Source organism: Gossypium hirsutum, chromosome D10, assembly GCF_007990345.1.
Source record: "Gossypium hirsutum isolate 1008001.06 chromosome D10, Gossypium_hirsutum_v2.1, whole genome shotgun sequence".
In the NCBI taxonomy this organism is placed as follows: Eukaryota; Viridiplantae; Streptophyta; class Magnoliopsida; order Malvales; family Malvaceae; genus Gossypium; species Gossypium hirsutum.
Window position 1 is genome coordinate 23136343 of NC_053446.1, and position 14165 is coordinate 23150507.

The window sequence follows — 14165 nt, forward strand, 5'->3', positions numbered from 1 at the left end:
AATCTGAAAAGGATAATCAATTATTCAAGTCATGTGAAGAAATTGAGACCTAATACGTTAGGGTACAATTTCTCAAAATCCCCGAATTTGAATATCGCTTTTTCATTAATTTTTTTAAAGAAAATCTTCATTTCGAGAAAGTAATATGTCATGCCCAATGCGTTAGGACATAACATATTAAATTCCAGAAAATGATTTTTGTTTATATTTTAAATAACGAATATTCTCGGTTTTTTGGAATTAACAAAGAAAATCGGAACCCAATACGTTAGGGCTCAATTTTTCTCGAAAATCCCTAACTTTGAATATCGTTTTTATTTTGAAAACCTTTGAATCATAAAAAATAATTTTAATGTTTTGATAAAATCAAAATATTTAATTTTAAAAAGTATGATAAGATATTGATGCATATATATACATGTATACAAAAATAATAAACATAATAAATATATATATATAAAGTTTATAAAAACTAATATATAAGCATAATATTTAGTAATTATAAAAAATATTGACATATATATGTATATATATAAAAAAAAGTTTAACAGATATATTTATAAAAGTATGGAATAATGTAGGTATATATGTATACATATTATAAAAAAATATTTATTTTTGGATCATAAGATATAAAAAATATAAATATTATAAAAATATATACGCATACATATGAATATAAAGCTAAGAAAAATAAAATAATAATAAAATATATGATATGTATATAGTATATATTTAAAACGTTTAAGAAATAAAAAAACGTGTGTTAATATGCATATGCGGTAAGTATAATAATAAAAATATATAATATAATGATAATAAACTAATAATAATACAGTAATAATAATGTAATATATAAAAAAAAACCAAAATAGCAAATTAAGGATTAAACTAAAAAAACAACAAAATTTGAGAGCTGGATTTGAAAATAAAAACAAGAAAAGGAGTAATTCAAAACATGTGCAACAGGGGAAGGACTGAAGGAGTAAATTACCCAAAAAAACACTGCACAGCAACGCGCATCATTGAATTAAACCAAAACAGGAAAAATTAAAAAAAAAAAAAAGAAAAAACAGTGATTGTGAAAACCATAAAGAAATGAAGGGCCTAAATCATAACCCATCAACTTGAAATCAAACAAAAACCCCCTTTTTAAACACTAAAAAGAACATTTTCTTTCTTTCTTTGACATTGCGCCGTAATGCTCTCCTTCTGCCCTCCTCTGCTCCTATGGCCATGAAACAAAGGAGTTTCAACGACGTCACACCGGTAAGTTCCCTTTACTCCCTTCCTCGTTTTGTTTATTTGTTGTTTTTTAGAAGCAAAAGAAAAGAACTAAAATAAATTTAAAAAAAAAACAGTAAAGGAACAGAGAAAAATAAAACCAAATCCCACCTTCAAAAATATTTTTCTGTATATTTTCTTTTTGATTTCAGTACAAAAAATTTTCTAACCCCCCTTACAATAAATCCATTGGCTTTTTATAGCCAAAACTCCTTTACAAGTTGTTGTCTCTATCCTATTAGTGTTGCCCGTGGTTTATTCGTTGCAGGTACGTGGAAAAAGCAAGGTGTGCTGATCGTGGGTGGTTGCTGCGATGTGAGCAGTTGCTGCGGCATTCGCGGAGGCTTTTTGCTGCTGCAGTACTGAGGCAAAAGGGCTAGGCTCCTTGATTCTGTTATGGGTTTATTGGGCTAATGTAATTGGGTTACAATTTGGGCTTGTAACATTTGTAATTGGGCCACGTAAATTAAGATTTTAAATGGACTGGGACCTTTGTTTATTTAAGCCCGGGCTAAAATTGGGTATTATAATAGAAATAGGCATGCTGATTAAAACAAATCACAAAAAGAGAAATCTATGCATTAGGTTTTTTTTTTTCTTGGTGATAGGAAAATTGGAAATGTGAAAAAGGAAGTGTCTTTTTTAAAAAGATTGGGACTAAAATGATAAAATGTTATTCTACTTAAATTATATTGAAAATAATTTTTTTAGAAATAATTCCACATCATATTTCCATTAGAGTTTTTAATAAGAGTGGCCAAAATGAACGAATTATATAATATGGTGCTTAAATTGTAAATATTTTTTTAAGTGCTTAAAATGAGAATTTTTGTGATTGGATGACAATATATAGTTTAGCCAAAATTCATTTAAACTTAATTATAAAAAAATATTTGTAAGTAGCCCAACCTAAATATAAAAAAGATATGGGTCGTGATTGACTGGAAACTTACAATTGGGTGCTGTTGAGCATGGCAAAGGGGAAAAGTTGTATATCCATATATGGGGCAGAAGATAGGCAATGGCTCTGCATCAAGGGTTTTCTCACCTAATAAATTAACCTATCACAAGAAGTTGAATGAATTGCTGATAATATGCACCTCATAGCTCCTGTCTTTCTCTCAATAATCACAAACCCACTGATATCTTCATGTACGTTGTTTTGTACCACTTTTACATTGTATAACCACTAAATCTGATGTTAATTTAAATTAGAAATGTTGAGAGTTGGAAAATATTTGAATTTATTTATATTTATATTTATATTTATATTATAACGAAAGCATTCATCATTTGAACAAAAACAGCATTCATCATTTGAACAAAAACAAGTTTAGATTCGCCCATTACATAACATTACTAAAGACATACAAGACTTGCATAAGACCAAACTGAAAACCTAATTGGTTGCTTTTAAAAGCATAGAAAAACTATGTTCCAGAACTCAGAAACTAAGCCCCCATAACCCACCCTCATTCATTACATACATTACCCCAAAAAAAAAACCATTTGATGCTCATTGAGGTCAATATTGTGTTCTTCCATCACCCTCTGTGATCACATCTTTGAAAGCGCCTCCACTGGGGATCATAGGCAGGACATGTTCTTGATGTGGGACAATCACATCCAACAAGTAAGGTCCAGGAGTGTCCAACATTTTCTGAATTGCTGCTTTGAGATCTTCTTTCTTCGTCACCCGGGCAGCTGGTATCCCGCATGCTTCAGCAAATTTCAACATATTTGGGAATATTTCCGACTCGTTGGATGGGTCTCCCAAGTATGTATGAGCCCTGTTTGCCTTGTAAAACCGGTCCTCCCATTGAACAACCATACCCAAATGCTGATTATTCAACAATAATATCTTAACCGGAAGATTTTCCACACGGATAGTCGCCAACTCTTGCACATTCATGATAAAACTTCCATCACCGTCGATGTCTACAACAACTGCCTCCGGGTTTGCAACAGCAGCTCCAATAGCAGCAGGCAATCCAAATCCCATAGCACCCAATCCCCCAGACGTTAACCATTGACGAGGCTTCTTATACTTGTAAAATTGAGCAGCCCACATTTGATGCTGGCCAACACCGGTACTTATAATTGCATTCCCGCCAGTTAATTCATCAAGAACCTGAATTGCATATTGAGGTGGAATAGCTTCACCAAAGGTCTTGTAACTCAAAGGGAATTTCAGCTTCTGCTCGTTTAACTCCTGCCTCCATTCCGAATAATCAAGATTCAGCTTAGCTCCCGTGGTCTCCAATATCTTATTTATCCCCTGCAATGCCAATTTCACATCGGAACACACTGACATATGAGGCTGCTTGTTCTTCCCAATCTCAGCAGAGTCGATATCGATATGCACAATCTTTGCCCGGCTGGCAAAAGCCTCAAGTTTTCCTGTCACCCTATCATCAAATCTCACTCCAAAAGCAAGCAACAAATCACTCTTATCAACAGCATAATTGGCATACACAGTTCCGTGCATCCCAAGCATTTGTAACGACAACTCATCCGAAATCGGAAAGGCTCCAAGACCCATCAAAGTACTTGCAACGGGTATCCCTGTAAGCTCAACAAACCTCTTCAACTCCTCACTAGAGTTCAAACACCCACCACCAACATATAAAACAGGCTTCTTAGACTCAGAAACCAATCTCACGATCTGTTCGAGATGAGCCTCAGCGGGAGCCTTAGGCAACCTAGACAAATACCCTGGCAATCTAAGAGAATGGTTCCATTTAGGAACAGCAAGTTGCTGTTGTATATCCTTAGGAACATCAATCAGAACAGGTCCCGGCCTGCCCGATGAAGCTAAAAAGAAAGCCTCACTAACAATCCTAGGAATATCATCCACATCAAGAACAAGATAATTATGCTTCGTAATAGACCTTGTTACCTCAACAATTGGAGTTTCCTGGAAAGCATCGGTACCGATCATCCGACGAGGGACTTGACCAGTGATCGCCACGAGAGGGATACTATCGAGCATCGCATCAGCGAGACCACTCACCAAGTTGGTTGCCCCAGGGCCAGACGTCGCAATGCAAACGCCGGAAATGCCAGAGGAGCGCGCGTAACCCTCGGCGGCAAAGACCCCACCTTGCTCGTGTCGCGGAAGGACATTTCGGATGATTTTTGAGCGGGTTAAAGCCTGGTGGATCTCCATTGAAGCTCCACCTGGGTAGGCAAACACATCCTTGACCCCTTCACGTTCCAGGGCTTCCACCAGGATATCAGCGCCTTTCCGGGGCTCATCATCCGCATACCTGGAAATGAAATAATGGGGAGGAGCAGTTTTTTGGGTAACGGATGCGGCAGCGGATCTGGGGTTGGAGCTTGCATGAGAAAGAGAGCAGGAAACGTCGAAGGAGCGGTAAGGGGTGGGCTTTTGAGGGGTTGTGGAGAAGGGAAGGCTGGATTTGGAAATGGGTATGGAAGATTTGAAGGACGAAGTTAACGTAGAAAGCTTAGGCAAAGCGGAGTTCGAAGTGGCAGCCGCCATTGTCGATGAGAGGCTTGTGGTGAGGCTTTTCTTGGTGTCTGTGGTGAGCGAGAGTGGGAAGAAAAGTGTGATTGTGATTCCCTTTTAAAGTTTCGATTTACCTACATTACCCTTTTGCCCTTCTTGTTTTATTCATTTTGGTCATATATTAAGAACGGTCCCTGTTCTTTACTCAAGTTACATCATTAGTCTTTCTACTTTAATTTGAGTAATTTTGGCAATGTACTTCATGGTTTTGAAAATCTCAATCAAATCATCAACAATCATTTGCTTTTTATGTGAAATCTAATCCATTGATGCAAGTTTAGGTAATGGATAGATAACGGTAGTTCGCACAGCGATGTTGAAAGCTAGGTCAGATAGGTTAAGGCCTAAGAGAGATGTTTTAAGGTTTCAAATATATTTGATAAAGTTTGAGTATGTAAAACTGTCTTAACAAAGAAATTATTAAGTCACAGAGGACTCTCAACAAGTGCACTAGGATGTGACTAGAAGCTATGTTATCTTGTTAAAGGGTTCCTATGCAAGGTTGATGTGACTTGCCGTCGATCTACATGCGATACATGTATGATCTTTTTGTAAATAACCTTATAGTATTTTGCAAGGACATCTCTTTAGGTGAAGTGGTGTAATAAGGTGTTAAGGTTGCTTTCTAATTGTATTGGGCAAGCTTCTTCATGCGGTGAGGTAGCTTCTTCATGCAACATGATTTATTTAAACAATTTTCCTCATCCAAGTTGAGAGGAAGATTACAAAGTGACATTCGTCAAGACTTGTTTGTTTTAATGAACATTGATGCAACATGGTATTTGAGTGTTAAACACATTGAAGGGTACATATAAATAAATTTTAGGGATATGAGTGACAACCTTGAAAGGTCAACTGGTATTATGATCAACGTACGTTAGGAACATGTGTGGTAATAAGCATTTTGATTTTTTGGTTTTTGTGACTTTTGCATTAATAAAAGTGATACATGTTTCCATGTGATTGAGTATTGAAGCGATATGACAATTATTAACTTTTCCACATATTTATTGTCGGCTTGTTAGTGAGCAGCCATAACATTGGGAACATGAGTGACGACCTTGAAAGGTCAATTGGTACTTATGATTAGCATACGTTGGGAACATGCATGGTAATAAGCGTTTTAATTTTTTGGGTTTTGCGACTTTTTCATGAATAAATGTGATACACGTTTCTAAGTGACTGAGTATGAAGCAATGTGACAATCATTAACTTTTCCTCATATTTATTGTTGATTTGTTAGTGAACAGTCAGAACATTGGGAACATGAGTGACAACCTTGAAAGTCAATTGATACTTATAATTAACATATGTTAGGAACATGTGCGGTAATAAGTGTTTTGATTTTTAGGGATTTACGACTTTTTCATTAATAAATGTGATACACATTTTCATGTGACCGAGTATTGAAGCGACACGACAATTATTAACTTTATCTCGTATTTATTGTCGATTTGCTAGTGATAGTTATAACATTAGGAACATGAGTGGTGACTTTGAAAGTCAACTAGTACTTATAATTAACATATGTTAGGAACATGCATGGTAATAAACTTTCTGATTTTCAGGGATTTGTGACTTTAACATTAATGAATGTGATACATGTTTCCATGTGATTGAACACTAAAGCAATTCGACAATCATTAACTTTTGCACATACTTATTGTCGATTTGTTAGTAAGCAGCCATAACGTTGGGAACATGATGACGACCTTGAAAGGTCAATTGGTATTTATGATTAGCATACGTTGGGAACATACGTGGTAATAAGCATTTTGATTTTTTGGGTTTTGCGACTTTTGCATTAATAAATGCGATACATGTTTCCATATGATTGATTATAGAAGCGATGTGACAATCATTAAATTTTCCTTGTATTTATTTTCGATTTGTTAGTGAATGGTCAGAACGTTGGGAACATGAGTAACCACCTTGAAAGTTAATTGGTACTTATAATTAACGTATGTTAAGAACATGTGTGGTAACAAGCGTTCTGATTTTTTGGGATTTGTAACTTTTGCGTTAATAAATGTGATGCACATTTTCATGTGATTGAGTATTGAATCGATATAGCAATCATTAACTTTTCCTCACATTTATTGTTGATTTGCTAGTGACCGTCATAACGTTGGGAACATGAGTGACGACCTTGAAAGTCAACTAGTACTTATAATTAATGTATGTTAGGAACATGTGTGGTAATAAGCATTCTGATTTTCGGGGATTTGTGACTTTTACATTAATGAATGTGATACATGTTTTCATGAGATTGAATATTGAAGCGATATGACAATCATTAACTTTTCCTCATATTTATTATTGATTTGCTAGTGACAGTTATAACGTTGGGAACATGAGTGACGACCTTGAAAGTCAAATAGTACTTATAATTAACGTATGTTAGGAACATGTGTGGTAATAAGCATTCTGATTTTCAGGGATTTGTGACTTTTACATTAATGAATGTGATACATGTTTCCATGTGATTGAATATTGAAGCGATATGACAATCATTAACTTTTGCACATACTTATTATCGGTTTGGTAGTGAACAGACGTAACTCTTAAAACTTATTTTAGATGTTTCAGATTGTCACTTATAAATAACAATTTTTGAGTTTTCGAAATCCAAATAGTCTTGAGAAAGTTGGCGAAACTTAGTTGAATTTTTGTAAGTCGTCAATTCTAAATATTTAAGGAGTGAGTTTTACAAGTAAGATTCTTTATTAGGAGTCAGATTGTATTTTGCCTCCTCTACTCAATAAATGGAAAATTAGTCCATGTATGTTAGATTAAAGAGAAAATTTGTGCTTTCTGTTAAAAATTTCATTCATTTGTATTGTTAAAACTAGTGTGACTGAAGAATAACCAGACAATGACATGTGACATGTCATGTGTATGTCATGCTGACGTACGAGAACCAGTTTGTAACAGTAAAAATGGATGAAATTTTTAATAGAATGATCAATTTGCTCTTTGATCTAATGTATAGGGGCTAATTTACCCATTTTTAGTAGAGGGAGCAAAAATGCAATCTAACTCCTAATACAGGAACCTTTATGGCACTTTTACCAAGATTCCTTTAATCATGTTGTTATATTTGGGATCTTGGATTATTGTTGGTGATTGTTTTGTTTCTTATTTGGAATAAATCTCAAAATTATACATGAATTTTAATTTAATGTGCAATTTGATACATAAATTTTAATTTGGTGTAATCATACACATAAAGTTTTTATTGTAGTTCAGATGTATACTTGAAATATTCATTTTAATTCAAGCGTACACATTCAAAGAAATGAATACATCAATTTATTTATATATTAGATAAATATAGACATTTTTGTATGTAACATGTAGACGTAAAATGATTGTAGAATTGTGGAAATTAAATAAAACAAAAATCTCATATATAAAATTATACAAAATTATAAAATTTAAGCCTTTCTAAATCAATTTTGAAATGGTGAAAAGGGTACATCGTAGTTAACTATAATGGCAGTTCTCCTGGACTAATGGTAGAGAATGGTTGTCTAAAAACACCTATAAAGGAAACTATTTTAGCAATTACAATCCCCATTGCCTAGGGACTAATTTCAAAATGTAAGTAAAGAAATTGGAAAATTTTGAAATTGAATTATGTTAGCAACTCCACATCTCTGAAAATAAGGGAGGAATCTCAACTTTTTAGACACGTTTATGATGTATATTATAGCAGACGTCATAAACTTGGCCATTAGTGGCCTTTTTGTTAGTTTAAAAGTGTTGTATGCGTTATTGTTTATAGCTTCTGATGTTTCGCGTACATGGAGGTTTTTCTGTTTCAAGTGCTTTCCACTAAAATTTTATATTTGCTGGTCAAAATATTTATATATATTAAAATTACACCACTTCAGTCTTAACCCATAATTATTGTTTCTTAATCTTGTATTTTTGGTCATCATTGCATTAAACAAATTATTTTAAAATGAATAAACATGTGACATCAAATATAAAATTGTTTGCGTTATATTTTATTAGATAAGATTCATGTCTATCTCTTTCTCTTCCTCATGCATATGGTCTTGTCCTTTTTGTTGTTTTTTTTTTATTTTTTCAAGCTCATTCTATATAATTGTTCCTTTTTATGCTTTCATCCGTTACTTTACCGTTAGATTAAATTAAAATTCTCTATGATTTAAAAGACAATAAAAGGTGTCGATTAAGTCTTAACTTGATTGACATTGATAGGAAGACATGGTTTGAATGCACTAAAATGCATTATCCTCCTATTTAAGGATTGGAAAGAGACTATGAGTAGTTTTAGACACTATATAAAAAAACAAATATAATAAACACATATAATAAAATTAATGTTAAAAAAATCAATAAAAGAAAATTCATATACTAATATTTAAAAACCAAATTATGAGATACTTATGAGATTAGAAAATATATAATGCTGTCCAAAATAAAATCTCATCCCTCTTCCCTGGTAGGCAGAAGTCACTGAGTGTTATATTAAGTACTAAAATATTTAAGTATATGATTTTCTTAAATATATATTATAGAATTATTTCTTTTGTTAATAAAATTTAAGTGTGGAATATAAATATATGATTTGATAATAATAAATATTGAATTTTGACAATTATTTATTTTATAATTTTAATCTTATTAATATAATTTTTTATATTTTTAAATAATTTTGGATAAAATTTAAATATAATAATTTGAATCTTTTAATTTTTTTGACAAAGTAAATCGATAGTATAGGTTTTTTTAAAAAATAAAAATAAAATCATTTTAATCATTTAAATATTAAGCTACATGTAACTTTTTTTCGAATGAGTGATTGTCCTTCTCCGACCCATACTGCCTAACCTGAGAGCGGACAACTAATGCATTCCAGTTATTGAATAGGGTTCTATGGTCGATCCGACACCTCTGGATACCGAAGGCGTCCTTGGGGTGATCTCGTAGTTCCTACGAGGTAGAGATGATGGGGTTGGTCCATGGAATTTCCTTCCTTTTGACGCATTTCGCTCAAAGGGTTGAAGGGAGATAGTGCATCAAGTTGTTCGCAAGGGCCAACTTGATCCTCTTCCCCAGGGATCCCAGATGGGGGAACCTAGAGGAGCCACCGGCTCCAACTACTGTCCATGTATGATCCATACTAGATTTGACCAACCGCCCATCCTACCTCTTCTACGTTCTTGACAACCCATTTTTGTCTCAGTAGAGTCTTTTAGTGGCATGTTTTAGTCCTCTTCCCCATTACTTAGAAAAAGTGTGAGCCACCAGTTCAAGTACAAGATACTATCATTATCGCCTGGACAATTAGACACCCAACCCGTAATCGCAACGACCCAATTGCAAGAGCGGAGCTCTACCAACTAAGTTATATCCCCCGAGCCAAGTAGAGCATACATGAAGGAGTCAGATGTTTCTTCTACTCTTTTTCTTGGCGCAACTGGGCCATCCCGGACTTGAATCAGAGACCTCGACCGTGAAGTAAATCATCGCACCTACGGTCCAACTAATTGGGAGAAAATCAATAGATTCCTTTTCGGGAGTGATTCATCCTTCTCGAACGCAGCATACAAATCTTCGTTGTACTACGCTTTCTAAGTGTGCTTGTTCCCCCTTCTTTCTTACCATGGTAAGTATTTGTGAAATAAGAAATAACTCCGATGGAAAGAAAAAAAAAGAGGGTATTAAAAGAGCCTCTTGGCCCAACCCTAAATGCTCTAAGATCTTTTTTCAAACCTGCTCCCATTCCGAGTCAAGAGATAGATAAATAGATACATCCTATTGCACTGATCGGGGGCATTAGTAGTGACTGAGGGGGTCGAAAATCAAAAAGTAAATTATTTATCAGCCAAGCATTCTTTTTACTGCTAGATCCAATCTCTTGGTCCCTGCAGAAAGGAAAAAGAATTTCACGTTCTTTCTTTTGGAAATGGAGGATTAGGAAAATTCTATTGATTGTAGCTTTCTTCGGACCTCCGAAAAAAGCATGAAAAAAATACTCGAACGGTACGATCCCTCCGTCACCCTAGAATAAAAAGGGCGATCTAGTAGTTCTTAGTCTGTGAAGATAAGTTATTAGATGCTCTATTTTATTTTCCCATTAAGGTCGAACCTAAACCTTTGCTCGAGAGATAGCTGTCCATACATTGATAAGGGATGTATGGATTATCGAGAAGAAATGAGCCATGGTGGTCCCCCCAGACCGCCCAGATCCCACGAATGAATAGAAAGTTAGATCTACATTGGATCTCACCTAAATTGCCCCATCTATCCTCCTGGGGAGAAGTTTGGTTTCAAACCTCAGTTCGAACAGGAGAAGTACGTCATGTTAATGTACATTGGATGATCCATATCTTAGGGTCAGGCGCTGATAAGCACATTGAACTATCCATGTGGCTGAGAGCCCTCACAGCCCAGGCACAACAACGCAATTATCAAGGGTGTGCTCTACCACTGAGCTAGTAGCCCATCATGCGGGCCTCCCACTGGGGCCCACTATGCCAAAAGCGAAAGAAGCCCCATCTCTCTTTTTCCTTTTTATACCTCCATTTCACCACATAGGAGGGACCCGGGGGCGTAAAAGGGGATCCTATCAACTTGTTCCGACCTAGGATAATAAGCTCATGGGCTTGGTCTTACTTCTCCGTCTAAAAACGAAAGAAGGCTTCCATCTCCAAGTTTAATTCAAACGTAGCTCACTTCTTTTTGGGTGTGAAGTAGTGTCAAACCAAAATACCCAACAAGTATTAACTCTCCTTGAAAAGGAGATGATCCAGTCCCACCTTCTAGTACGGCTACCTTGTTATGACTTCACTCTAGTCACTAGCCCTGCCTTCAACATCCCCTCATTGAGGTTAAGGTAACAACTTCGGGTATGGCCAGCACCCATAGTGTGACGAGAGATGTGTACAATGCCCGGGAATGAATTCACCGTCGTATTACTGACCGGTGATTACTAGCAATTCTGGCTTCATGCAGACGAGTTACAGCTTGCAATCCAAACTGAGGACGGGTTTTTGGAGTTAGTTCACCCTTGCGGGATCGCGACCCTTTATCCCGTCCATTGTAGCATGTGTCGCCCAATGTATAAGGGGCATGATGACTTAACCCAACACCTTAAGGCACGAGCTGGCAATAATAATACACCACATGTGTCTGCATTCCCAAATGTACCCCTCTCTTTCAAAAGGATTCGCGACATGTCAAGCCTTGGTAAGGTTCTTCGCTTTGCACCGAATTAAACCACATACTCCACCGCTTGTGCGAGCCCCTATCAATTCTTTTGAGTTTCATTCTTGTGAACGTACTCCCTAGGCTGGATACTTAACATGTTAGCTATAACACTACACAGGTCGATACGCACAGCGCCTAGTATCCATCATTTACGGGTAGGACTATTGGGGTATCTAATCTCATTCACACCCCTAGTTTTCGTCTCTTTATGTCAATGTCAGCCCAGCAGAGTGCTTTTACCGTTGGTGTTCTTTTCGATCTCTACGTATTTTACCGTTCCACCGAAAATCCCCTTTACCTCTATCGTAGTCCAACTTAGTAGTTTCCACTGCCTGTCTAGGGTTGAGTCTTGGTATTTGACGGTGGACTTAAAAAGCCACCAACATACGCTTTACGCCCAATTATTCCAAATAACACTTGCATCCTATGTATTACTGCGGCTGCTGGCACAAATTTAGTCGATGCTTATTCCCCGGATATCGTCATTTCTTCTTCTTTGGGAAAAGAAGTTCACAACCCATAGGTCTTCTACCTCCACGCGGTATTGCTCCGTCAGGCTTTCACCTATTGCAAAAAATTCCCCACTACTGCCTCTCTTAGGAGTCTAACCCGTTTCTTAGTCCCAGTGTGGCTGATCATCCTATCGGACCAGCTACTGATCATTGCCTTAGTAAGCTATTGCCTCACCAACTAACTAATCAAACGCGAGCCCCTCCTGGGGCAGATTCCTCTTTTTGCTCCTCAGCCTATGGGGTATTAGCGGCCGTTTCCAGCTGTTGTTCCCCTCCCAAAGATAGTTCCTTACGCGTTACTCACCCTTCCGCCACTGGAAACACCACTTCTCGTCTGACTTGCATGTGTTAAGAATGCCGCTAGTGTTCATTCTAAGCCAGGATCGAACTCTCCATGAAATTCATAGTTGCATTACTTATAGCTTCCTTATTTGTAGACAAAGTCAGCTCAGAATTGTCTTTCATTCCAAGGCATAACTTGTATCCATGCACTTCATATTCGTCTGGAGTTCGCTTCCAGAAATAGAACCATCCCTACCTCCTCACGTCAATCTCATGAGCCTCTTATCCATTCTTATTCGATCACGGAATAGGCAAGGAAAAATAGAAAAACTCACATTGGGTTTAGGGATAATCAAGATTAAAAAATAGAAAAAGAGGGATTCTAGTTGTAAGATATCTAATGAAACCATCACTGGAATTGAGATCTTATTCAAAGAGAAAGATATCAAATATCTGGAGTTTCTTTTTGTATATTATATGGATGATTCGATCCACAAGGACCATGATTGGGAATTATTTGATCATCTTTCTCCGAGTAAGAGGTGAAACATAATCAACTTAAACTCAGGACAGCTATTCGAAATCTTAGTGAAAGATTGGAGTGTTAGCTCATGTTTGCTTTTCGTGAAAAAATACCAATTGAAGTGGAGGGTTTCTTCAAACAACAAAGAGTTGGGTCAACTATTCAATCAAATGATATTGAACATGTTTCCCATATCTTCTCAATAGGCAAATGGGATATTTCTTTGTAAAATTGTGCTTAATTTCATATGTGGCAATTCCGCCAAGATCTATTCGTTAGTTGGGGGAAGAATCCACACGAATCAAATTTTTTGAGGAACATATCTAGAAAGAATTGGATTTGGTTAGACAATGTATGGTTGGTAAACAGGGATTGATTTTTTAGCAAGGTACAAAATGTATCGTCAAATATTCAATATGATTCCACAATATCTAGTTTCGCTCAAGTAATGGACTCTCGCTAATTGAAAGGATCTTCTGATCAATCCAGAGATAATTTCAATTCCATTAGTAATGAGGATCGGAATATCACACATTGATCAATCAAAGAGAGATTCAACAACTAAAAGAAAGATCGATTCTTTGGGATACTTTATTTCTTCAAACGAAACGAACGGAGATAGAATCAGACTAATTCCCTAAGTTCCTTTCTGAATATTCCTCAATGCCTCGACTATTCACGAAACGTGAGAAGCAGATGAATAATCATCTGCTTCCGGAAGAAATGAAAGAATTTCTTGAGAATCCTACAATATCCATTCGTTTTTTTTCTCTGATAGATGGCCAGA

At 36.0% G+C, this 14165-nt stretch overlaps 1 protein-coding gene and 1 long non-coding RNA gene across 2 annotated transcripts; one reads left to right on the forward strand and one right to left on the reverse strand.

The window, feature by feature from the left end:
• Window positions 1-916: 916 nt before the first annotated feature.
• LOC121222183 (uncharacterized) lies at window positions 917-1783 on the forward strand. The gene is made up of 2 exons (XR_005919254.1): window positions 917-1269; window positions 1553-1783. It is a non-coding gene; the product is annotated as an uncharacterized lncRNA (long non-coding RNA).
• Window positions 1784-2576: 793 nt separating this feature from the next.
• On the reverse strand, window positions 2577-4865 carry LOC107914656 (acetolactate synthase 3, chloroplastic). The gene has a single exon (XM_016843631.2). It carries the CDS (start codon window positions 4787-4789, stop codon window positions 2810-2812), a length of 1980 nt encoding a protein of 659 aa, XP_016699120.1. The 5' UTR covers window positions 4790-4865; the 3' UTR covers window positions 2577-2809.
• Window positions 4866-14165: the final 9300 nt, after the last annotated feature.